The 27,289-nt window shown below is 44.9% G+C and overlaps 1 protein-coding gene across 1 annotated transcript in view; it reads left to right on the top strand.

Annotated features, from left to right (window-relative positions):
- Window positions 1–6,167: 6,167 nt before the first annotated feature.
- Window positions 6,168–27,289, top strand: part of LOC311137580 (alpha-N-acetylgalactosaminide alpha-2,6-sialyltransferase 5-like) — a gene marked incomplete at its 5' end in the record, with an annotated part of 38,708 nt that continues 17,586 nt past the window's right edge. Inside the window, 2 exons of the mRNA XM_084172091.1 lie at window positions 6,168–6,182; window positions 6,960–7,139. Coding sequence (XP_084028217.1) covers window positions 6,168–6,182; window positions 6,960–7,139 — 195 coding nt within the window. The remainder of the gene's footprint in view (window positions 6,183–6,959; window positions 7,140–27,289) is intronic.

Genomic DNA, 27,289 nt, shown 5'->3' with positions numbered 1-27,289 from the left:
TGTGCAGTATTAGTCCATTATTCTTTTTATAATTCATCAAGCTCTGTCAAGATGTTGGGGATCATGGCTATTTTCAAGTTTTGCCATACATTTTCAAGCAGATTTAAGTCAAAACTGTAACCTGGTCACTCAGGCACATTCACTGTCTTCTTGGTAAACTACTCCAGTGTACATTTGGCCTTGTGTTGTAGGTTATTGTCCTGCTGAAAGATTAATTAATCTCCCAAGTGTCTGTTGGAAAGCAGACTGAAGCAGGTTTTCCTCTAGGATTTTGACTGTGCTTAGTTCCATCCCGTTTATTTTTATCCTGAAAAACTCCCCAGTATTTGCCAATGTCAAGCATACCCATACCATGATGCAGCCACCGCCATGCTTGAAAATATGAAGGCAGTTACTCAGTGATTTGTTGCGTTGTGTAAGATTTGCCCCAAACATAAGTCTTTGCATTTAATCCAAAAAGTGTATTCTTTGCCGTGTTTTTTTGCAGTATTACTTTAGTGCCTTGTTGCATACAAGATGCATGTCATTCAAGTCATTATTGTGGAGTCACTACAATGTTGTTGATCCATCCTGAGGTCACCGCCATTGCTCTGTAATTGTTTTTAAATCACCAATGGCCCAATGATAACATCCCTGAACGGTTTCATTCCTGTCCTTCAGCTCAGTTCAGAAGGATGACTGTATATTTGATGTGTCTGGGTGGTTAGATCGGCAGCAGCTAGTATTCCGGTGACGACAAACGCCGAAGCCTGCCTGAGCAAGGAGGAGGGGCAGCCTCTGCAGAATCTGTGACAGTACCCCCCGACGCGTGGCTCCAGCCGTGCGTCGACACCGGCCTCGGGGACGGCCAGGAGGACGCGGAGCAGGTCGAGTCGAATGACGACGGTGGAAATCCCTTAACAAGGAGGGGTCGAGGATATCCCTCCTGGGAACCCAGCTCCGTTTCGTACCCCTCCCACTCCACGAGATACTGCAGGCCTCCCACCCGACGCCTCGAATCTAAGATGGAACGCTTTCAGGGCTTGGACCACAGCCAACAGCTCCCGGTGCCCCACATCATAGTTGCGCTCCGCCAGACGGAGCTTCTTCGAAAAGAACGCACAGGGGCGGAGCTTGGGTGGTGTGCCCGAGCGCTGGGAAAGTACAGCACCTATCCCAGCCTCCGACGCGTCCACCTCAACCGTGAAAGCCAAGGAGGGATCCGGATGAACCAGCACTGGAGCCGAGGTAAACAGGTTCTTCAGATGATTGAACGCCCTGTCCGCCTCAGCGGACCACCGCAGGCGCACCGGTCCACCTTCAGCAACGAGGAAATGGGAGCCGCTACCTGACCAAAGCCCCGGATAAACCTCCGGTAGTAATTGGCAAACCCCAAAAATTGCTGCACCCCCTTCACCGTGGTTGGAGTCGGCCAATTACGCACGGCCGAAATGCGGTCACTCTCCATCCTCACCCCAGACGCGGACATGTGGTACCCTAGGAAGGAGATGGACTCCTGAAAGAACAGGCATTTCTCCGCCTTGGCATACAGGTCATGCTTCAACAGTCGTCCAAGCACTTTACGCACCAGGGACACATGCTCGGCCCGTGTAGTGGAGTATATGAGAATGTCATCAATATATACCACTACACCCTGTCCGTGCAGTTCCCTGAAAATCTCATCGACAAAGGCTTGGAAGACTGATGGAGCATTCATCAACCCGTATGGCATGACGAGGTACTCATAGTGTCCTGAGGTGGTACTGAATGCCGTCTTCCACTCATCTCCCTCCCGAATACGCACCAGGTTGTACGCGCTCCTGAGATCCAATTTCGTGAAGAAGCGTGCCCCGTGCAGTGACTACGTCATACAAGCTATCAGAGGTAAGGGATAGCTGTACTTGACAGTGATCTGATTAAGCCCACGGTAATCAATGCACGGGCGTAACCCACCATCCTTCTTCTTCACGAAAAAGAAACTTGAGGAAACAGGTGAAGTGGAAGGCCGAATGTATCCCTGTCTCAGAGATTCGGAGACATATGTTTCCATGGCCGCCGTCTCCGCCTGTGACAGAGGATACACGTGACTGCGCCTACCTGGAGATTTATCGCACAATCCCCCGGACGATGGGGTGGTAATTTAGTCGCCCTCTTTTTACTGAAGGCGAGAGCCAAATCGGCATACTCGGAAGGAATGTGCATTGTGGAGACCTGGTTTGGACTCTCCACCGTAGTAGCCCCTAAGGAAACCCCTACACACCTCCCTGAGCACTGACTGGACCATCCCTTGAGAGCCCTCTGTTGCCAGGAAATAGTGGGGTCATGAGTGGTTAACTAGTGAAGGCCCAACACCACAGGATATGCAGGAGAATCAATCAGATAGAGACTAATCCTCTCCTCATGACCCCCCTGCGTCCTCATTAAGAGTGGTGCGGTAACCTCCCTGATTAGGCCTGACCCTAGCTGGCGACTATCTAATGCGTGTACAGGGAAGGGCATATCAACACAAACAGTGGGAATCCCTAAACTACGTGAATATTGACGATCAATAAAATTCCCAGCTGCGCCTGAATCTACTAGCGCCTTATGCTGGGAATGAGGAGAAAACTCTGGGAAAACCACCTCTATACACAGCTGACTAACAGGGTGCTCTGGGTGAGTCGGGTGCTTACTCACCTGAGATGGTCGACCAGTGCTCTGCCTACTGCCTCGACTCCCTGGAGACCCTCCCCAGCACCGACCCGCAGTGTGTCCTCTGCGGCCACAGTTGGTGCAGGGGACGGCCCCTCTCCTGGTCTCCCTAAGTGCAGCACCTCCGAGCTCCATGGGGGTAGGGTCGGAGGTGCTGGGGGATGGAATGAATGGGCCCTGATCAGAACGTCCGCGGGTCTCCAACAGGTTATCCATCCTGACATGGACATCTCCACCAGTTGGTCCAGGTTGAGATTGGTATCCCTGCAGGCCAGTTCCCGCTGAACGTCCTCCCTTAGGCTGCAACGATAGTGGTTGATCAGGGCCCTCTCATTCCATCCTGCGCTGGCTGCCAGAGTCCTGAACTCCAGCGCGAAATCCTGTCGTAGGTGGAACAGACGCTCGCCCACCGCTCTCCCCTCCGGTGGATGATCGAATACCGCCCGGAAGCGGCGGGTGAAATCCTCGTAGCGGACCGATGTAGCGTCAATTCCTTCCCACTCGGCGTTGGCCCACTTGAGCGCCTTCCCCGACAGACAGGAGATGAGGGCGGACACGCTCTCGTATCCCGAGGGCGCCGGGTGAATGGTTGCCAGGTAGAGCTCTACCTGGAGAAGGAAACCCTGACACCCGGCTGGTGTACCGTCATATGCCCTCGGGAGCGAGAGCCGAATCCCACTGGGCCCAGGTGGCGAAGGGGTGGACTGTGGTATGGGTGGTTGAGTGGTTGGAGAAGGTGTAGGAAGGCCACCTCTCTCCCATCGGTCCATAGTATTCATCACCCTCTCCATAGCGGTGCCGAGAGCCTGGATTCTGCTCGCCTGCCGTTGGATACGTTCCTCCAACGATCCGGACGGACTGAATGTACCTGCTGACTCCATTTATTGGTGCGTGTTTATGTCATGAGTGTCAGTGTAATGCGGTGGATCGAAGTCAGGCGCAGGTCATAGAAACTCGTATGAAAGGTACTTTACTGTAGAAGTAAAGAAAACCATACAAAACACCTCCACACAGGGAGGAACAAACCCGCTCACCAACGACACACGAATAGAAAAGCAAACACGCACAAAACACATTGGGAGCCACTGGTTTAAATAGGGAAGGAGTAATCACATAATGGGCAACAGGTGTGTAACAATAGACAACAGGTGCAACATAGAAACATAGAACATAGATCGGCAGCAGCTAGTATTCCGGTGACGACGAACGCCGAAGCCTGCCCGAGCAAGGAGGAGAGGCAGCCTCTGCAGAATCCGTGACATTGTGCTTAAATTTCAATACTTGACTGATGGATCTTGCAGATGTTGTATGTATGGGGGACAGAGGAAGGGTTAGTCATTCAAAAATCATGTCAACCGCTATTATTTCACACAGAGTGAGTCAATATAATTTATTATGTGATTTGTCAAGCCAAATTTTATCACTGAACTAATTTAGACTTCCTGAGCAAAGGGGCTGAATACATATGCAATGACTATATTGTAGTTATCAAGTGTTTATTATAAATTAAAAATGTCTTCCACTTTGACATTACAGAGTATTTTGTGTAAATTGTTGACAACAAATTCAAATTAAATCCATTTTAATCCCACTTTGTAACACAATAAAATGTAAACAAATCCAAGGAGTATGAATACTTTTGCAAGGCACTATATGTCCCCACACTGGTTGAATGAACGCTGTTTCCACATCATTTCAATTAAATTGTGTTGAACCAACGTGGAATAGACGTTGAATTGATGTCTGTGCCCAGTGGGTCCCTACCAGTTTTAAAGAGTTGAAAATTCTCGCTATTCAAATAATTGTACTTTTGAATTGTTTTCTGATGTGACATTGTCCATGTGGCTTGCTATCGGTTATCCAGGACCACAACTATTTCACAGGAAGAATGAACAGTATTTTTCACTTCCTGCAGTTACATCTTCTCTATTAACCTCTACCAGTCTCTCTCAGGTCCTATTTCTGATGTTATTTTCGGGTAATTTTCAAGTGCCCTCATACGCCCTTTCATCATTAGTCACAGTGGAATTAATGCAGTGTTAAACTCGTTTGAATTAGCTATGCGTACAACACACTGGAGCCATATCCCTTCCAGACCAAATGTCCTTAGACATATCAAAAGATATGAAATAAAATGATGAATGCGTGCATGTGAATATAACACTTTGATTACTACTAATTACCCTAACCCCATGCCGATTACACTAATTAGGGCAATGATATTATTAAAATGTACATCTATAGGCCAGAGTGAAAAGAGACAAAACGACAATTTGAATTATTCCACACACTTGTATTACTTTAACTTAGGCTACTTGCATTGTTTTCTATTGATATTTAAAATGACTTTGTTTGCCAGTGCAACCTCCCTCAAGCTGCATCACACTGTATATTCAAACTTAGGTGAGCAGCTTCAGACTAGAACTCAGCTTCCAGCAAATCTGCTCTCCCATGGGGAGCTCTGGTTACCACGTTTAGATGAGGAGATGGTAAGATTGTTTAATGCTATACAAATTAAATGTATTATCATTATTATTTTATTATTTATCTACTCACATTGGGACTCCCAATGTCTGTTGCATGGCAACACTTGGTGTGTGATTGGTACTGTGTACTCTTGTTGTGGCTACTCACAGCCAAGAGGTCAATAACTTTATGGCACAGGTGGTAGTGCACACACAAGTGGTACCACAGAGTTGCTGGTTCAAGTCCTGCCCTTGGTGCTCTCCCACTGCCTTATGTTTACATTATTAAATAAGAATAACAATAGCTAGTGTAAAGTATAGTGTACCTATTATGAAATATTATTCCACAATCTGGTTAAAATAACTATATAAAATAAAAAGGAATTAAATAAACATTATTATACATATTTGCATAGCCTATTACATTCACTACACCTATTCAATGTCATTATTAATCCTATATTAAAACCTCTTAATTAACTGTATTAACTGTATTAATAGCCTATAAACTCTTTGTTAATACTGACATTTTTATTTTATGTTTATTTTAGCAGGGAGTCCCATTGAGACCAATGTCTATTTTATGAAGCAGCACTGCATACACAATTTACAAATACAACATAATACAAATATGCAATATTTCAAACACACTCAAGAGAAACAATCACATTCCTCAGTAACTGTAAGTCGCTCTGGATAAGAGCGTCTGCTAAATGACTAAAATGTAAATGTAAAGAGGTCCCCAATCAATATTTTGAACTATACGAAATTGTGCCATCGTTGAACACGACGTCCATTATGACCATGCGGAGTTACCTACTTGGGCGCTCTGGATTCTGCGAGACCGAAGACTATTGATGTATCAGCGCGAGCGCTAATCTGCTACATTGAGGGATGCGCTCGTTGTCACTGGTAGAACGTCAGGTATTTTTTGGCGCAATCGTGGACGGGCTGCAACGATTTCCCCAACGTGTATGCTCGGGCTTCTAAACCGTGATGTAAAGTGGACAATTTACGGAGGACATCCACAAAATGAAGACACGAGTGGTATGTTTTTTAAAACTCTTTTGGAAAGAGGGAAGTTATGGGGAAAATAGACATCTAGTCTACTGCTACAGTATCATGCTGCTAGTCTAGTCTACTCTCCTGTTTAAATATTTTAGTCTCTCTATAACAATGGGTTGGATGATGGTTTTAAAGATTATAATTGAAAGAGTACCAGAGCTCACAGCTGTCATTGTTTTTAAATCACAGAGCGCATCTGTTGTTTTGAGTAGGCCTAGTGGATGAGAGATGAGAAAAATGAAATGTAATCACAGAAAGAAGAGATATGCTATTATTTGTCATCTCACAAAAAACATTCTAAGCTGTTAACAGAGTTTAAAAGTTATAATTTGTCATTATATTGTAGAATTGAAATGCTATAAATAAGGCACTAAAGCTGCAATATGTAGCTTTTTGGGGACCCGACAAAATGCACATAGAAATATGAGTTATAGATCTGTCATTCTCTTTGAAAGCAAGTCTAAGAAGCGGTAGAGCTGTTCTATTGTGCACTATTTATATGCATCTTGTTCCTAAGTTTAGTCTTTTACTTTCGGTTTTGTATAGGCTTACCAGCTTCAAACAGCTGAAAATACAATATTTTTGGTTATTGAAAATATATTTCACAGCTGTTTAGATAATACAATGACTCTCTTCACTGCTTGTTTTGTCACATAAACTGAAATTAAACGAACTAATAGCATACTGCATTTTTTTTATTACAAACCGGTCGAATACCTCATGATATAGCCTATTTGACCAATTCCCTCCATATTATAGTGCCATGGGGTTATCTGCATTATCGTTATTACCATGGGTACCATTCTTATGGTTGTGTACAACAACAACTTCACCGACACATCAGAGTTTGACTCGGAGAATCCCGGGAAAGCGCAGCCTAAACCACCAAGAGCCCCATCATCAACCCTAGAGGGCTACACTGGACTCATCGATCAACAGGTAAGCAGTAGGCTACACTGACTATTAGGGCTGGGCGATATGGCCAAAATATCATATCACTATATTCCCCCCCCCCCCCCCAAAAAAAATACGTTATTATGGTATTTGACAGTATTTTATGTTTTTGAATAATAAAACATATAAATATTATTTATGAGTAGTTCATGACCCTAGGGTGGAAACACAAATTATAAGTGATTTCAATAGGACTTTCTCCATTCTAAATGTTTTATATTGTTCAATCCAACTTTCGAACAAAAATAACTTTGAGCATTTCCATACATTTCCACATTTCCTGCACTTTTGTTATAATTTCCACACTGTGCCGCACAGAGAAGTATGATATGGGCAAAACATCCAGGTCTAGTTAACTGGTGAACTGTTGGAATCATGGACATAGAATGATTCATCTAATTCTATAGTTGGAATATAGTGGGCAGCACTTTAAATACATTGTTTGACATGACAACGAATGAATAAACCAGGGGGGAATTTTTGACAGGGTAGGAGCTAAAGTGTTGGTCAGTGTTTCCAGGGAACCCTAATTAGTACAGTCGTGGTCAAAAGTTTTGAGAATGACACAAATATTAAATTTCACAAAGTCTGCTGCCTCAGCTTTTATGATGGCAATTTGCATATACTCCAGAATGTTATGAAGAGTGATCAGATGAATTGCAAATAATTGCAAAGTCCCTCTTTGCCATGAAAATGAACTTAATCCCAAAAAAACATTTCCACTGCATTTCAGCCCTGCCACAAAAGGACCAGCTGACATCATGTCAGTGATTCTCTCGTTAACACAGGTGAGAGTGTTGACGAGGACAAGGCTGGAGATCACTCTGTCATGCTGATTGAGTTAGAATAACAGACTGGAAGCTTTAAAAGGAGGGTGGTGCTTGAAATCATTGTTCTTCCTCTGTTAACCATGGTTACCTGCAAGGAAACACGTGCCGTCATCATTGCTTTGCACAAAAAGGGCTTCACAGGCAAGGATATTGCTGCTAGTAAGATTGCACCTAAATCAACCATTTATCGGATCATCAAGAACTTCAAGGAGAGAGGTTCAATTGTTGTGAAGAAGGCTTCAGGGCGCCCAAGAAAGTCCAGCAAGCGCCAGGACCCTCTCCTAAAGTTGATTCAGCTGTGGGATCGGGGCACCACCAGTGCAGAGCTTGCTCAGTAATGGCAGCAGGCAGGTGTGAGTGCATCTGCAGGCACAGTGAGGCGAAGACTTTTGAAGGATGGCCTGGTGTCAAGAAGGGCAGCGAGGAAGCCACTTCTCTCCAGGAAAAACATCAGGGACAGACTGATATTCTGCAAAAGGTACAGGGATTGGACTGCTGAGGACTGGGGTAAAGTCATTTTCTCTGATGAATCCCCTTTCCGATTGTTTGGGGCATCTGGAAAAAAGCTTGTCCGGAGAAGACAAACAGTAAAGCATCCTGAGACCATTCATGTGTGGGGTTGCTTCTCAGCCAAGGGAGTGGACTCAGTCACAATTTTGCCTAAGAACACAGCCATGAATAAAGAATGGTACCAACACATCCTCTGAGAGCAACTTCTCCCAACCATCCAAGAACAGTTTGGTGACCATCAATGCCTTTTCCAGCATGATGGAGCACCTTGCCATAAGGCAAAAGTGATAACTAAGTGGCTCGGGGAACAAAACATCGACATTTTGGGTCCATGGCCAGGAAACTCTCCAGGCCTTAATCCCATTGAGAACTTGTGGTCAATCCTCAAGAGGCGGGTGGACACATATAAACCCACAAATTCTGCCAAACTCCAAGCATTGATTATGCAAGAATGGGCTGCCATCAGTCAGGATGTGGCCCAGATGTTAATTGACAGCATGCCAGGGCGGAATGCAGAGGTCTTGAAAAAGAAGGGTCAACACTGCAAATATTGACTCTTTGCATAAACGTAATGTAATTGTCAATAAAAGCCTTTGACACTTATGGAATGCTTGTAATTATACTTCAGTATACCATAGTAACATCTGACAAAAATATCTAAAAACACTGAAGCAGTAAACTTTGTGAAGACCAATACTTGTGTCATTCTCAAAACTTTTGACTACGACTGTACATTTAGCAAGCTAGCTAGCCAGCTAACTAGCGATTAGCGTTAACGGCTAACACCATTTATTTTAGACAGAACTTGCTAAGAAAAGACAAACTAGCAGACTAACTAGTAGTTTGCAGACAGTAAGATACACAAACTAATAGTGTCACTATAGAACGCTTGTAGAAAGCAGCATTGTTGTCACCAACATCTTTTTGCATCTGACCATGCAGACGGCAGAATGAACGGCAAGATAGTGCTCTCTCCTTGAGTGACAGGGGGGCGGGGCTTGGTGTGGGAAGCAGCATGCAGCATGAGGAGAGGGAGAAAGACGTCTCACGTAACAAACTGACTAAACCATAAAACACATCACATTTAACAAAAAAACATTGAAATAGCGTTATAGAAGGTAAAGTAAAAACCCAAACTGGTTCCTGCATCAATACCGGTATATAGTAAAATAAGGTATACTGCCCAGCCCTACTGACTATAGTAATGTGGTTTTCTGTAGAAATGTGTCATGATATTGAAAAAATGTATGGACAACCAATGCTGTCAACAGACAGAGGTTGTTGCATGTATCATTTATTCCAAAGTCTTTGTAGCCTAGATATTTCAAAATGTTAGGTATTCAATCAATCCTATCATCCAAAGCACTGTTTACAACACGATCACTAGACTTTTCAATTACCTAATGCCCTTCGTTGCCACACACATCTTCATACAGTCTGTTTAAGGTTCAATCGTTTGGTATTGGTATTTTGGTATTTTATTAGGATCCCCATTAGCTGTTGCAATAGCAGCAGCTACTCTTCCTGGGGTCCACACAAAACATGAACATGGCATAATACAGAACATCAATAGACAAGAACGACTCAAGGACTGAACTACATACATTTAAAACAAACTAAGATGAGGGCTAATCGATTCCGTGTCTTTTGAGTATAATTGTAATCAGTGGCCTTAGCCGATATGTTGGGCATCAGGCACCTGAGAGGCACATTGATTGCTCTAGTGATGTTGTACATTTATAATACATGCTGGTCCTCCTGATATGTATTCAGTTGTCGTTCAGGTAATGCTGGCAGGTCAGCTCACATGAATATGAATATCCCAGGTAGGCTACACTTGTAATGGCTTATTGCTAAAGATCTGGGGATTACCCTTGAGCCAGACTGACTGGGTATAGGTCTTTGATAATGGTAACCGTTTGCAGTGTGTTTGAGTTCCGTTTCCAAAGCAGTCAATTAGGATGATTGGTAGTTAGATTAATTTCATTAATTTGTCTTGAAAGCAATGCAATTATAACAGGTTGTATATTATACAGGGTTTGGCTTATGGCCAGTTTAGTGGCAGTCGGTGTACTTCGCTGTATTAAGATCATAGGGTACTTTAGGTGTATCTGTCCAATGTACTATGCATCATTTCTTCAACTATATTCATTTTTAATGTACAGGTGGAGTATCTTAATTAGGTTAATATGTTGTCGCTGAGAATTCTTCTGCACTGCAGGAAATTCAAATGAGCCTTGTGATTTACATAAAGTCACTGAAAACCTGCAGTTCTCTTTCTCTCGCTTAAACGCTAAAGCACAAGACAGAATAAATGTCCTATTACTGTAGATCCTACTACTGTGACATTCAAATGTACAAAAATGTATTTGAAATGCAGCCATACACATCAACAACCATTGTTTTATATAGCTTAATAACACAAGATAGATATTGATCTCCACTACGACATACAAGTGTACACCTAAACTATAGCCTATTGTAGCCTATCAAAACGAATTGCCCGTTAGAATGATCACTTTTTTTAAATAATCAAAACCTCCTGCTGCAGGATTATTTACTCCTGCGACAAAACTGGTCAAATTAAGATCCTACATCTGTACTGTGCACTGTTTTGACCATCAGAATACATTTCAGCTATGCACTTTTTCTTCATTTCAGATGTGACTTACTTAATTTTAGTAGTTGTTATTTGAATTGGGAAACAGATGCATGACATAACTAAATATATTGTTTTCTTTCTTTATGATAAGTACTTGAGTGTAGTCTAGACAATGTTGTCTCCTATATTGCTGCAGTAGTCTCTTTGAGCTTGGCAGTATAGGTCTCGACAGGGAAGCCCCATCTTTAAATTCGCTCTGTATTTTAATACTCTTTCTCCAAATTCATAATTTATGCGTGTGCCTGCCATAAAATATTTAATGAGACTTTTTTTTAAAGGAGAAGCTTCCTGTGCATAAAGCTTCCAAAGCTTCCCAAGTAGTCTCATACAAGAGCTAACCTATGACTTCATATCATATACAGTAGCTTTATTCGTATAATAGCCTACTTTTCATTTCTCAGACTCACAGAGCTATGGCGGAGAACACAGTGTTGACCTTAAAGTGGATCAAAAGGCTCATGATGTGTTTTGGTAACCATCCCCTGTAGGAGAGAGGCATTGCTCCCATAACTTCAGCCTGTGTAACAATCAAGCTGGTTATCGTTCCAAAATATCAAATCAAGGCATTGATAGTGCCTTTCAAAACGCTGTCTGATTAAGATGGCGTCTGCCCTTTGACCAAACAAACACACACACACGCACACACCAGCAGACAGACACAAACACAGACACACACAGACACACATGCACACACACACACACACACACACACACACACACACACACACACACACACACACACACACACACACACACACACACACACACACACACACACACAGCAGACAGACAAACCCTACCAAACCCCATTCCTCAACCTCAGCACAAGTTCTCCAGTCAGACAAAATGGGGTGCCGCATGGGCGTGTGTTGGTGCCTTTGGATTTTTATTGTTGTTGTTCCTGAATGAATGAAGATGCACAGTAGATGGTTCTGTAGCGAGGGACTAACTTACACTACATGACTAAAAGTATGTGGACACCTGCTCGTCGAACATCTCATTCCAAAATCATGGGCGTTAATATGGAGTTAGGTCCCCACTTTGCTGCTATAACAGCCTCCACTCTGGGAAGGTTTTCCACTAGATGTTGGAACATTGCTGCGTGGACTTGCTTCCATTCAGCCACAAGAGCATTATTGAGGTCGGGCACTGATGTTTGGTGATTAGGCCTGGCGTTCCAATTCATCCCAAAGGTGTTCGATGGGTTTGAGATCAGGGCTCTGTGCAGGCCAGTCAAGTTCTTCGACACCGATCTCAACAAACCATTTCTGTATGGACCTCGCTTTGTGCACGGGGGCATTGTCATGCTGAAACAGGAAAGGGCCTTCCCCAAGAATCGTCTAGAATGTCATTGTGTGGTGTAGCGTTAATATTTCCCTTCACTGGAACTAAGCGGTCTAGCCCAAACCATGAAAAACAGCCCCAGACCATTATTCCTCCTCCACCAAACTTTACAGTTGGCACTATGCATTGGGGCAGGTAGCACCAAACCCAGATTTGTCCGTCGGACTGCCGGATGGTGAAGCATGATTCGTCACTCCAGAGAATGCGTTTCCATTGCTCCAGAGTCCAATGGCGGCAAGCTTTACACCATTCCAGCCGACGCTTGGCATTGCGCATGGTAATCTTAGGCTTGTGTGTGTCTGCTCGGCCATGGAAACCCATTTGATGAAGCTCCAGACGAACAGTTATTGTGCTGACGTTGCTTCCAGAGGCAGTTTGGAACTCGGTAGTGAGTGTTGCAACTGAGGACGCACAATTGTTTCGCGATACGCACTTCAGAACTCGGCGGTCCCGTTCTGTGTGCTTGTGTGGCCTACCACTTCGCGGCCACTTCCTACCACTTTGAGCGGTTGTTTCTCCTAGATGTTTCCACTTCACAATAACAGCACTTACAGTTGACTGGGGCAGCTCTAGCAGGGCAGTAATTTGACAAACTGACTTGTTGGAAAGCTGGCATCCTATGACAGTGCCACGTTGAAAGTCACTGAGCTCTTCAGTAAGGCCATTCTACTGCCAATGTTTGTCTATGGAGATTGCATGGCCGTGTGCTCAATTGTATTAACCTCTCAGCAACAGGTGTGGCTGAAATAGCCGAATCCACTCATTTGAAGGCATGTCCACATACCTTTGTATATACTGTATAGTGTATCAGAATGCCTTCCTGGCTCCCTCAGGGTGGGAGTGATATGGGAGCAGTGAGCCACAGCACCGTGAAAGGACACTGCGTCTCTCAGGTGGCGCCGGACAAGGAGAGGCTACAAAGGACAGGAGTTGAGAACAGGATAAAATCAGGAGCTGTGTCTGGAGTTGTTCTGTTCACAGTTGAATGGTTACAAGCTTCAGAGAGTTTCGGCTGCTATTGTACTGTTCATGTCCAGCACAACTATGTCAACAACTACAGACCAGTATCCCTTCTTTCTTTTCTCTCCAAAACTCTTGAGCGTGCCTACTATAGCCAACTCTCCTGCTATCTCTCTCAGAATGACCTTCTTGATCCAAACCAGTCAGGTTTCAAGACTGGTCATTCAACTGAGACTGCTCTTCTCTGTGTCACGGAGGCTCTCCGCACTGCTAAAGCTAACTCTCTCTCCTCTGCTCTCATCCTTCTACACCTATCTGCTGCCTTTGATACTGTGAACCATCAGATCCTCCTCTCCACCCTCTCCGAGTTGGGCATCTCCGGCGCGGCTCACTCTTGGATTGCGTCCTACCTGATAGGTCGCTCCTACCAGGTGGCGTGGCGAAAATCTGTCTCCGCACCACGTGCTCTCACCACTGGTGTCCCCCAGGGCTCAGTTCTAGGCCCTCTCCTATTCTCTCTATACACCAAGTCACTTGGCTCTGTCATATCCTCACATGGTCTCTCCTATCATTGCTATGCAGACGACACACAATTAATCTGCTCCTTTCCCCCTTCTGATAACCAGGTGGCGAATCGCATCTCTGCATGTCTGGCAGACATATCAGTGTGGATGTCGGTTCACCACCTCAAGCTGAACCTCGGCAAGACGGAGCTGCTCTTCCTCCCGGGGAAGGACTGCCCGCTCCATGATCTCGCCATCACGGTTGACAACTCCGTTGTGTCCTCCTCCCAGAGTGCAAAGAACCTTGGCGTGACCCTGGACAACACCCTGTCGTTCTCCGCTAACATCAAAGCGGTGACCCGATCCTGTAGGTTCATGCTCTACAACATTCGGAGAGTACGACCCTACCTTACACAGGAAGCGGCACAGGTCCTAATCCAGGCACTTGTCATCTCCCGTCTGGATTACTGCAACTCGCTGTTGGCTGGGCTCCCTGCCTGTGCCATTAAACCCCTACAACTCATCCAGAACGCTGCAGCCCGTCTGGTGTTCAACCTTCCCAAGTTCTCTCACGTCACCCCGCTCCTCCGCTCACTCCACTGGCTTCCAGTTGAAGCTTGCATCTGCTACAAGACCATGGTGCTTGCCTACGGAGCTGTGAGGGGAACAGCACCTCCTTACCTTCAGGCTCTGATCAGTCCCTACACCCAATCGAGGGCATTGCGTTCTTCCACCTCTGGCCTGCTGGTCCCCCTACCTCTGCGGAAGCACAGTTCCCGCTCAGCCCAGTCAAAACTGTTCGCTGCTCTGGCACCCCAATGGTGGAACAAGCTCCCTCACAACGCCAGGACAGCGGAGTCACTGACCACCTTCCGGAGACACTTGAAACCCTACCTCTTTAAGGAATACCTGGGATAGTATAAAAGTATAAAAAGGCTGATAGGCTATAAAAAAATTATTATAATAATAATTAAAACAATTTATAATAATAATGTGTAAAAAAAACACATAAAAAAAAAAGAAATAAAAAAAAGATATATAAAACAAATAAAATTTTAAAATATACTCAAAAAATTAAAACATTTGATAATAATTTTAAAAAAAATTGTAAAGTGGTTGTCCCACTGGCTATCATAAGGTGAATGCACTAATTTGTAAGTCGCTCTGGATAAGAGCGTCTGCTAAATGACGTAAATGTAATGTAAATGTCATGTCAAGTCCAGCTTCCCAAACTTTTCCAGAGAATCAGCAGCAATTTAAAGTCCACTCCCAGCCAGAATGTGATGATGAAGGAATTTAGTAACTTCGACTAAACAGGACAGAAAGAAGCCTTTACTTTGTGTCCTATTTGGTCCAAATCCAAGAAAAGACAGCACATCTAGTTATAGTTCCCATTCTCCCCATCTCATGATATTGTGTTTGATACACATGTAGGATCCTCACTTGAGCCAGTTTGCTACAGCAGGAAAATAATCCTGCAGCAATAGGAAATGTGAATTATTATGTGGATTATATTTCATGTACATTTTTGTAGGGGTTGATACATTTTTCATAAGGGAAAATCAAGTCTGAAATTTCAAAGTGGAAATTACAAACTTCAGAAGCCTTTTTTATATCTCAAATACACTACAGGTTTTACATTTGAAGGAAAGTTCTCCTGCAACAGGGTGATCATATTAAGATCCTACATCTGTACTCATTATGTATTGAAAAATCTTCCCATTTGTCGTCCCCTGCCATCCTATTGACAGCTGGCAGTATAGCTGCCATTCTCCTGCCAATGTTTGTCTATGGAGATTGCATGGCCGTGTGCTCAATTTTATTAACCTCTCAGCAACAGGTGTGGCTGAAATAGCCGAATCCACTCATTTGAAGGCGTGTCCACATACCTTTGTATATAATGTATAGTGTATCAGAATGCCTTCCTGGCTCCCTCAGGGTGGGAGTGATATGGGAGCAGTGAGCCACAGCACCGTGAAAGGACACTGCGTCTCTCAGGTGGCGCCGGACAAGGAGAGGCTACAAAGGACAGGAGTTGAGAACAGGATAAAATCAGGAGCTGTGTCTGGAGCTGTTCTGTTCACAGTTGAATGGTTACAAGCTTCAGAGAGTTTCGGCTGCTATTGTACTGTTCATGTCCAGCACAACTATGTCAACAACTACAGACCAGTATCCCTTCTTTCTTTTCTCTCCAAAACTCTTGAGCGTGCCTACTATAGCCAACTCTCCTGCTATCTCTCTCAGAATGACCTTCTTGATCCAAACCAGTCAGGTTTCAAGACTGGTCATTCAACTGAGACTGCTCTTCTCTGTGTCACGGAGGCTCTCCGCACTGCTAAAGCTAACTCTCTCTCCTCTGCTCTCATCCTTCTACACCTATCTGCTGCCTTTGATACTGTGAACCATCAGATCCTCCTCTCCACCCTCTCCGAGTTGGGCATCTCCGGCGCGGCTCACTCTTGGATTGCGTCCTACCTGATAGGTCGCTCCTACCAGGTGGCGTGGCGAGAATCTGTCTCCGCACCACGTGCTCTCACCACTGGTGTCCCCCAGGGCTCAGTTCTAGGCCCTCTCCTATTCTCTCTATACACCAAGTCACTTGGCTCTGTCATATCCTCACATGGTCTCTCCTATCATTGCTATGCAGACGACACACAATTAATCTGCTCCTTTCCCCCTTCTGATAACCAGGTGGCGAATCGCATCTCTGCATGTCTGGCAGACATATCAGTGTGGATGTCGGTTCACCACCTCAAGCTGAACCTCGGCAAGACGGAGCTGCTCTTCCTCCCGGGGAAGGACTGCCCGCTCCATGATCTCGCCATCACGGTTGACAACTCCGTTGTGTCCTCCTCCCAGAGTGCAAAGAACCTTGGCATGACCCTGGACAACACCCTGTCGTTCTCCGCTAACATCAAAGCGGTGACCCGATCCTGTAGGTTCATGCTCTACAACATTCGGAGAGTACGACCCTACCTTACACAGGAAGCGGCACAGGTCCTAATCCAGGCACTTGTCATCTCCCGTCTGGATTACTGCAACTCGCTGTTGGCTGGGCTCCCTGCCTGTGCCATTAAACCCCTACAACTCATCCAGAACGCTGCAGCCCGTCTGGTGTTCAACCTTCCCAAGTTCTCTCACGTCACCCCGCTCCTCCGCTCACTCCACTGGCTTCCAGTTGAAGCTTGCATCTGCTACAAGACCATGGTGCTTGCCTACGGAGCTGTGAGGGGAACAGCACCTCCTTACCTTCAGGCTCTGATCAGTCCCTACACCCAATCGAGGGCATTGCGTTCTTCCACCTCTGGCCTGCTGGTCCCCCTACCTCTGCGGAAGCACAGTTCCCGCTCAGCCCAGTCAAAACTGTTCGCTGCTCTGGCACCCCAATGGTGGAACAAGCTCCCTCACAACGCCAGGACAGCGGAGTCACTGACCACCTTCCGGAGACACTTGAAACCCTACCTCTTTAAGGAATACCTGGGATAGTATAAAAGTATAAAAAGGCTGATAGGCTATAAAAAAATTATTATAATAATAATTAAAACAATTTATAATAATAATGTGTAAAAAAAACACATATAAAAAAAAAAGAAATAAAAAAAAGATCTATAAAACAAATGAAATTTTAAAATATACTCAAAAAATTAAAACATTTGATAATAATTTTAAAAAAATTTGTAAAGTGGTTGTCCCACTGGCTATCATAAGGTGAATGCACTAATTTGTAAGTCGCTCTGGATAAGAGCGTCTGCTAAATGACGTAAATGTAATGTAAATGTCATGTCAAGTCCAGCTTCCCAAACTTTTCCAGAGAATCAGCAGCAATTTAAAGTCCACTCCCAGCCAGAATGTGATGATGAAGGAATTTAGTAACTTGGACTAAACAGGACAGAAAGAAGCCTTTACTTTGTGTCCTATTTGGTCCAAATCCAAGAAAAGACAGCACATCTAGTTGTAGTTCCTATTCTCCCCATCTCATGATATTGTGTTTGATACACATGTAGGATCCTCACTTGAGCCAGTTTGCTACAGCAGGAAAATAATCCTGCAGCAATAGGAAATGTGAATTATTATGTGGATTATATTTCATGTACATTTTTGTAGGGGTTGATAAATTTTTCATAAGGGAAAATCAAGTCTGAAATTTCAAAGTGGAAATTACAAACTTCAGAAGCCTTTTTTATATCTCAAATACACTACAGGTTTTACATTTGAAGGAAAGTTCTCCTGCAACAGGGTGATCATATTAAGATCCTACATCTGTACTCATTATGTATTGAAAAATCTTCCCATTTGTCGTCCCCTGCCATCCTATTGACAGCTGGCAGTATAGCTGCCATTCTCCTGCCAATGTTTGTCTATGGAGATTGCATGGCCGTGTGCTCAATTTTATTAACCTCTCAGCAACAGGTGTGGCTGAAATAGCCGAATCCACTCATTTGAAGGCGTGTCCACATACCTTTGTATATAATGTATAGTGTATCTGAATGCAGAAAAGACAGAGCTCCTCTGCCTGCCTTCCTGGCTCCCTCAGGGTGGGAGTGATATGGGAGCAGTGAGCCACAGCACCGTGAAAGGACACTGCGTCTCTCTGGTGGCGCCGGACAAGGAGAGGCTACAAAGGACAGGAGTTGAGAACAGGATAAAATCAGGAGCTGTGTCTGGAGCTGTTCTGTTCACAGTTGAATGGTTACAAGCTTCAGAGAGTTTCGGCAGCTATTGTACTGTTCATGTCCAGCACAACTAAGTCCAGCTTCCCAAACTTTTCCAGAGAATCAGCAGCAATTTAAAGTCCACTCCCAGCCAGAATGTGATGATGAAGGAATTTAGTAACTTGGACTAAACAGGACATAAAGAAGCCTTTACTTTGTGTCCTATTTGGTCCAAATCCAAGAAAAGACAGCACATCTAGTTATAGTTCCCATTCTCCCCATCTCATGATATTGTGTTTGATACACATGTAGGATCCTCACTTGAGCCAGTTTGCTACAGCAGGAAAATAATCCTGCAGCAATAGGAAATGTGAATTATTATGTGGATTATATTTCATGTACATTTTTGTAGGGGTTGATAAATTTTTCATAAGGGAAAATCAAGTCTGAAATTTCAAAGTGGAAATTACAAACTTCAGAAGCCTTTTTTATATCTCAAATACACTACAGGTTTTACATTTGAAGGAAAGTTCTCCTGCAACAGGGTGATCATATTAAGATCCTACATCTGTACTCATTATGTATTGAAAAATCTTCCCATTTGTCGTCCCCTGCCATCCTATTGACAGCTGGCAGTATAGCTGCCATTCTCCTGCCAGTGTTTGTCTATGGAGATTGCATGGCCGTGTGCTCAATTTTATTAACCTCTCAGCAACAGGTGTGGCTGAAATAGCCGAATCCACTCATTTGAAGGCGTGTCCACATACCTTTGTATATACTGTATAGTGTATCAGAATGCCTTCCTGGCTCCCTCAGGGTGGGAGTGATATGGGAGCAGTGAGCCACAGCACCGTGAAAGGACACTGCGTCTCTCAGGTGGCGCCGGACAAGGAGAGGCTACAAAGGACAGGAGTTGAGAACAGGATAAAATCAGGAGCTGTGTCTGGAGCTGTTCTGTTCACAGTTGAATGGTTACAAGCTTCAGAGAGTTTCGGCAGCTATTGTACTGTTCATGTCCAGCACAACTAAGTCCAGCTTCCCAAACTTTTCCAGAGAATCAGCAGCAATTTAAAGTCCACTCCCAGCCAGAATGTGATGATGAAGGAATTTAGTAACTTGGACTAAACAGGACAGAAAGAAGCCTTTACTTTGTGTCCTATTTGGTCCAAATCCAAGAAAAGACAGCACATCTAGTTGTAGTTCCTATTCTCCCCATCTCATGATATTGTGTTTGATACACATGTAGGATCCTCACTTGAGCCAGTTTGCTACAGCAGGAAAATAATCCTGCAGCAATAGGAAATGTGAATTATTATGTGGATTATATTTCATGTACATTTGTGTAGGGGTTGATACATTTTTCATAAGGGAAAATCAAGTCTGAAATTTCAAAGTGGAAATTACAAACTTCAGAAGCCTTTTTTATATCTCAAATACACTACAGGTTTTACATTTGAAGGAAAGTTCTCCTGCAACAGGGTGATCATATTAAGATCCTACATCTGTACTCATTATGAATTGAAAAATCTTCCCATTTGTCGTCCCCTACCATCCTATTGACAGCTGGCAGTATAGCTGCTTGATGTATACTGTACTTGATCAATCGCGAACTGCCTTATCTCGGAGTCTGCTCATCAACTTTAGCTCTGTACTGTAGCTTCCATTAGCTCCAGAAAATTACTATCTGGACTCAGAGCCTTTGAGCCTGGTATCAATCATTATCTGGACTCAGAGACTTTGAGCCTGGCTTCAATCACTCTCTGGACTCAGAGCCTTTGAGTCTGGTATAAATTTCCAGACCATCCCAGAGACAGTTGGAATCGGCTTATGCTGCAGGGCTTCTTGATCACACACATACACACGCGTGTGGTGTACAGCTCCCCACAACTCACCCCAATAAAGCCCCAGCTGCATGAGAGATCTCTATCAACCTGAGGACAGAGTTCTACAGTATTTATGACTCCTAAAACCTTCTTTCATTCCACTGAGCTGGGTGGTGGTGGATCTGTGAGCTGGGTGGTGGTGGATCTGTGAGCTGGGTGGTAGTGGATCTGTGAGCTGGGTGGTGGTGGATCTGTGAGCTGGGTGGTGGTGGATCTGTGAGCTGGGTGGTGGTGGATCTGTGAGCTGGGTGGTGGTGGATCTGTGAGCTGGGTGGTGGTGGATCTGTGAGCTGGGTGGTGGTGGATCTGTGAGCTGGGTGGTGGTGGATCTGTGAGCTGGGTGGTAGTGGATCTGTGAGCTGGGTGGTGGTGGATCTGTGAGCTGGGTGGTAGTGGATCTGTGAGCTGGGTGGTGGTGGTGGTGGTTGTGGATCTGTGAGCTGGGTGGTGGTGGTTGTGGATTTGTGAGCTGGGTGGTGGTGGATCTGTGCGCTGGGTGGTGATTGTGGATCCGTGAGCTGGGTGGTGGTGTTGGTAGTGGTAGTGGTGATGGTGTGAGCTGGGTGGTGGTGTTGGTAGTGGTAGTGGATCCGTGAGCTGGGTGGTGGTGTTGGTAGTGGTAGTGGTGATGGTGTGAGCTGGGTGGTGGTGTTGGTAGTGGTAGTGGTGATGGTGTGAGCTGGGTGGTGGTGTTGGTAGTGGTAGTGGTGATGGTGTGAGCTCTAGCTTCTTTACGTCTGATCCTGGAGGCTGAGAAAGGCCACACATTCATGGAAAATTGGTATTTGTTTCATTAGTACATTGTTGACATAGTTCCAAAATGTTTTGCTTGTCAGCAATCAAGTTTTCATTTTGCATCATATGATGCTGCGTTTTGCGTCATATCGTGCAATATGCATCATACGGGTATGTTTTCTGTTTTTTGAAAGTTACATATCTTGAAAACTTGATTGCTAACAAGCAAAACATTTTGGGACTATGTCAACAATGGACTAATGAAACAAATACCAAAATATAGTTTTTGGGTGGAGTTTTCCTTTAATGATGATGAATAATGGGCGAGGTTATTCCTCTATACCTCCTACCTACCACACAAGTGTATTACTACTGTGATGACAAACAAGATACACAGTTCCTGCCCCACTATCTGTGCATTAGAGATTTAGACGATGAGTATAACACCCAGGAAGCTCCGATTCAAACTTCCAATAGACAGCTCTGCAAGCTTTATAATGTCAAAATATGTTTGTTACTCACCAAATATGGAGTTTCGATGAGCAACTATCTTCATTTACTCCCGTTACGGCCGGTATGTACTACCAAAAAAGGTCTAAATACAAATTTACAAGCAAACAAAAACATGCCTATTCTGCATCTCCAAGGTTTGAGCTGTTGTAGACCTCCCACCTGTGTGTGGCAGTAATGAGTGATTTACATTGGAGGTGCCGAATTCCCATTCTTTCGGTTGCAACCAATAATTAATAACTGTAGCAAATTCAGGGGGGCATTTTAGAACTGGGGCACACAGAACCTAGCTGTAGATGTTGGTGGCGTTGCTTTCAGTATTTTAGTAGTACTAATTTATAACAGTAGTTTAAACAGTGCCGATAAAGTTAGCATACAAGTAAATACAGTAACACAGTTAGTAATTTAGTGTTTGATCTTAGATCTACTTAATCTGAATTTAGAATGAATCGACGCTCCGCCCATTGTGTTATTTTCTCCTTGTTCTGTCTGTTTGTGTCTGTCATTCTCCTCCACTGCCACAGTGCCTTCTTTTCTGAGAATATCCCTCCCTCTTGCTTTCTCACCATTGACAATCTGATTACAGCTGCAGAGTATCACACAAACAAGCACGCACGCATGCACACACAGACACACACACACACACACACACAGACACAAACACACACACACACACACACACACACACACACACACACACACACACACACACACACACACACACACACACACACACACACACACACACACACGGTAGACTAGATACCAGTGGCGGTTTTACACGGAGGCCGGGGGAGGCCCGTGCCTCCCTGGAAATGTCCCTGGCCACCCCTGTGGCCCCCCCGTGCTGACCAAATAAAAAATTATGAATTTATAACTATTTTACACGCGAGCGCCAAAAGCGGAACTAATGCAACGCTCTACACGGCAACGTTCTACACGGGTAACTAGTGGCGCAACTATGAGAAATGCAGGGTTTTCACTACATGCAAAGTCTGAACGACACAAGTGTGCAATGATCGCATGGAGGGATTATCAAAGAGCTGTTAGAACTGACGCAACACTAACAGATCTCCTTGACAAAGAACACACTAAACAAGTACAAGAAAATCAGGCATACATTAAAACAGTTGGGGAAGTGCTGTTGCTTACAGGGATATGTGGGCCAAGGCTCTGGATCTTGATGTATTTGTGGACCGTTTTGCCAGACAGCACAACCGCCGTATCCTGTTGCTGTAGTGTATCTATATGATATATACGCTAGTAGCGTATGAGTGCCGCTGTGAGGAAAAAGAGATATAATGAACAATAAAACAACAAGCTTGAGCTTCTTAAGACACGGTGGGTTTATCTGTTCTCAATACCACCGGTAAAATGAATGGAGTTAGTCTGGTGTCCACATGAAGTTACGTGTGTAGACAAAGAGTCTGGTGTCCATATGAAGTTACATGTGTAGACAGAGACAGTCTGGTGTCCATATGAAGTTACATGTGTAGACAGAGACAGTCTGGTTCCCATATGAAGTTACATGTGTAGACAAAGAGTCTGGTGTCCATATGAAGTTACATGTGTAGACAGAGACAGTCTGGTGTCCATATGAAGTTAGATGTGTAGACAAAGAGTCTGGTGTCCATATGAAGTTACATGTGTAGACAGAGACAGTCTGGTGCCCATATGAAGTTAAATGTGTAAACAAAGACAGTCTGGTGTCCATATGAAGTTACATGTGTAGACAGAGACAGTCTGGTGCCCATATGAAATTAAAATGTGTAAACAAAGACAGTCTGGTGTCCATATGAAGTTACATGTGTAGACAGAGACAGTCTGGTGCCCATATGAAGTTACATGTGTAGACAAAGAGTCTGGTGTCCATATGAAGTTACATGTGTAAACAGAGATGGTCTGGGGTCCATATGAAGTTAGATGTGTAGACAAAGACAGTCTGGTGTCCACATGAAGTTACATGTGTCTACTTAGATGAACCCACCGTGTCTTAAGAAGCTGAAGCTTGTTTTATTTTTCATTTTACATCATCTATCTTTTTTTCCTCACAGTACCAGTAGTTCCACACACTACTAGAGTGAATGTATGTTTGTATGTATGTATATATATCCCACCAATCCTCTCTCAAGAGGTTTTCAAAAAGGGGCAAGCTCATGTCTCAAGACCTGCTTCTGTTGGTTCCCCTCTCCTGCCTGTAACTTTCCATCCACATCCCCAAAGTTTTGTGGCCCATTATGACATCACTCCATTAAGTGATTGCTGCATGTACTGCTCTAAGGAAACACTTCTCTCTCTCTCTCTCTCTCTCTCTCTCTCTCTCTCTCTCTCTCTCTCGATAGATAGATAGAGTTTATGATTTTATTCTTTTGAATTATCTCTGCCAAACATCTATGTACTACAAATCTTCAAGCTCCACAGATGTTTTATGGCATCCACTAAACCTCTTTAGATATTTGTAAATTATACAGTGTGATACCTTTCAACGAAAGTTTATTTTATTTTTTACCAACTATGATTTTTCCTTTTGAAAACAAGCAAAGCAAGAAAAAAAAGAAACAAAATCACTCCAATCATTGCACACTTGTGTCGTTCAGACTTTGCAGGTCCAGCTTTGACATGATGATCTAACTAACACTAATATTGTAACTAATATTGTAACTGAAATATGTATGATCCTATGATGAGCGATTGCTTACTTCCCTTTCACTCTTAAAAAATTACTGAAAAAATATGTGTATAAAAAGGTATATGTAGTATATGTTTGTTTAGTGAGCATTCATGCTGTCATTTTTTCCTAATGTGAACTATGGTGGAAATGTGCTGTCCTAAATGGACTTGCCCATATATGTTGTAAAGCCTTTTTTTGTACACCTGCTCATCAACTGACAGTGAAGTACACAAAGACACAGACACACACACACACACACACAGACACCTGTAATATTCTTGTTTTCATGTTGTTGCTGATATCCATCAGTGTTGTTCATATTGCTACATTGTGTTGACATGATTGTTGCTTTTAAACGAATGTTAACTTAATGTTTATTGTCTGCATCCTATTGGACTACTGGATGTTAATGTGTAACACGTTTCCCTGTTTATGTGCTTTAGCAATACTGTATGTCAATATGGTCATGCTAGTAAAGCCTCTTTGAATTGAATTTCTTTTCTGATTTGGTTTATTTTACCTAAATGGATACAGGGTAGTGTGTTTTGTTTATAAATCACTCAGAAAGTTTTCTTTCTTAAAACAAAATGTGGAATCAACTGTCCACAGTAGTGGGGCTTCCATAAATAGGAAATGGCACATTGTTGTACCCTTTGTTGTATCCTGGAGTTTTGTTCACATTGAATATGAACCCTGTATTTGTACCCTGTACTTTATTTTTTTTTTCATTTTTATGGCACTATCTCTCTTGCATCTGCACTCTTGTACAAAATACGTGTTATAATAAATGTCATATGATTTTAAAGTAAAATAAAGTTTATAATCTTTGAATATCATGTGTTGCCAGTTTTTTTATGTGTGCCCCCCTGATTAAACACTGGCCCCTCCTTGGCCCCCCTAGTAAAATGTGTCTAGAACCGCCACTGCTAGATACATTTAGTGACAACACTGCAGTTCCATCCTCTGACTCACCTCTTCTCTCTCCTCTCTTTCCTCTCCTCCATCTCCTCCCTCTCCCCCTCTCCTCCCCTACCCCTCTCCTCCTCTCCTCCCCCCCCCTCCTCCCTCTCCTCCCTCTCCTCCTCTCCTCCCTCCCCTCCTCTCCTCCCTCTCCTCCCTCTCCTCCCTCTCCCCCTCTCCTCCTCTCCTCCCTCTCTCCCTCTCCTCCCTCTCCTCCTCTCCTCCCTCTCCTCCTCTCTTTCCTCTCCTCCATCTCCTCCCTCTCCCCCTCTCCTCCTCTCCTCCCTCTCCTCCTCTCTTTCCTCTCCTCCATCTCCTCCCTCTCCCCCTCTCCTCCCCTACCCCTCTCCTCCCTCTCCTCCTCTCCTCCCTCTCCTCCATCCCCCCCTCTCCTCCTCTCCTCCCTCTCCTCCGCTCCTCCTCTCCTCCCTCTCCTCCCTCTCCTCCCTCTCCTCTTCTCCTCCCTCTCCTCCTCTCCTCCCTCTCCTCCCTCTCCTACATCTCCCCCCTCTCCTCCTCTCCCTCTCCTCCTCTCCTCCCTATCCCCCTCTCATCCTCTCCTCCCTCTCCCCCTCTCCTCCATCTCTTCCCTCTCCCCCTCTCCTCTCCTCCCCTACCCCTCTCCTCCCTCCCCTCCTCTCCTCCCTCTTCTCCCTCTCCCCCTCTCCTCCCTCTCCTCCTCTCCTCCCTCTCCTCCATCTCCCCCTCTCCTCCTCTCTTACCTCTCTTCCATCTCCTCCCTCTCCCCCTCTCCTCCCCTACCCCTCTCTTCCCTCTCCTCCTCTCCTCCCTCCCCTCCTCTCCTCCCTCTCCCCCTCTCCTCCCTCTCCTCCCTCTCCCCCTCTCCTCCCTCTCCTCCCTCTCCTCCTCTCCTCCCTCTCCTCCATCTCCCCCCTCTCCTCCTCTCCTCCCTCTCCTCCTCTCCTCCCTCGCCCCCTCTCCTCCCTCTCCTCCCTCTCCTCCTCTCCTCCTCTCCTCCCCTACCCCTCTCCTCCCTCTCCCCCCTCTCCTCCATCTCCCCCCTCTCCCCCTCTCCTCCCTCTCCTCCTCTCCTCCCTATCCCCCTCTCCTCCTCTCCTCCCTCTCCTCCCTCTCCCCCTCTCCTCCCTCTCCTCCCTCTCCCCCTCTCCTCCCTCTCCTCCCTCTCCTCCTCTCCTCCCTCTCCTCCTCTCCTCCCTCTCCCCCTGTCCTCCCTCTCCTCCCTCTCCTCCTCTCATCCCTCTCCTCATCTCCTCCCTCTTCTCCTCTCCTCCCTCTTCTCCTCTCCTCACTCTCCTCCCTCTCCTCCCACTCCCCCTCTCCTCTCCTCTCCTCCCTCTCCCCCGCTCCTCCCCTACCCCTCTCCTCTCCTCCCTCTCCCCCTCTCCTCCCTCTCCTCCCTCTCTTCCTCTCCTCCTTCGCTCCCTCTCCTCCCCTACCCCTCTCACCTTCTCTCCCCATCTCCTCCCCTACCTCTCTCACTACCCTCTCCTCCCCTACCCCGCTCACCCTTCTCTCCCCATCTCCTCCCCTACCCCTCTCACTACCCTCTCCTCCCCTACCCCTCTCCTCCCTCTCTTCCTCTCCTCCCTCTCCCCCTCTCCTCCCCTATTCCTCTCAACCCCCTCTCCCTCCACCACCCCTCTGTTGCTTTGCCTGTTCCTGTTAAAGAGATGTTGACCTTTAAAGAGCACTGGCCTTTACACATGTTAATCACAAAACCTGTCTTTTCTGTAAATCTCCCTGCTAACATGTGTATGTCTTTGTGAGTCAGTGTTAATGTGTGTGTGCGTGTGTGTGTGTTCATGACTCATTATTCCAGTGCTGCAATCCACAACTTTAATTTTAATGCCTTCCTTTTTGATGCAGTAATCATCGGAACTAGACAGGAACATGTAGATAACCAAAGAAAATCAAAAGTGCAGAACTTATTTTT

The sequence above is a fragment of the Coregonus lavaretus genome, assembly GCF_964263955.1.
Source record: "Coregonus lavaretus genome assembly, chromosome: 11".
Lineage (NCBI taxonomy): Eukaryota > Metazoa > Chordata > Actinopteri > Salmoniformes > Salmonidae > Coregonus > Coregonus lavaretus.
This window is presented reverse-complemented; position numbering and strand designations above follow the sequence as displayed.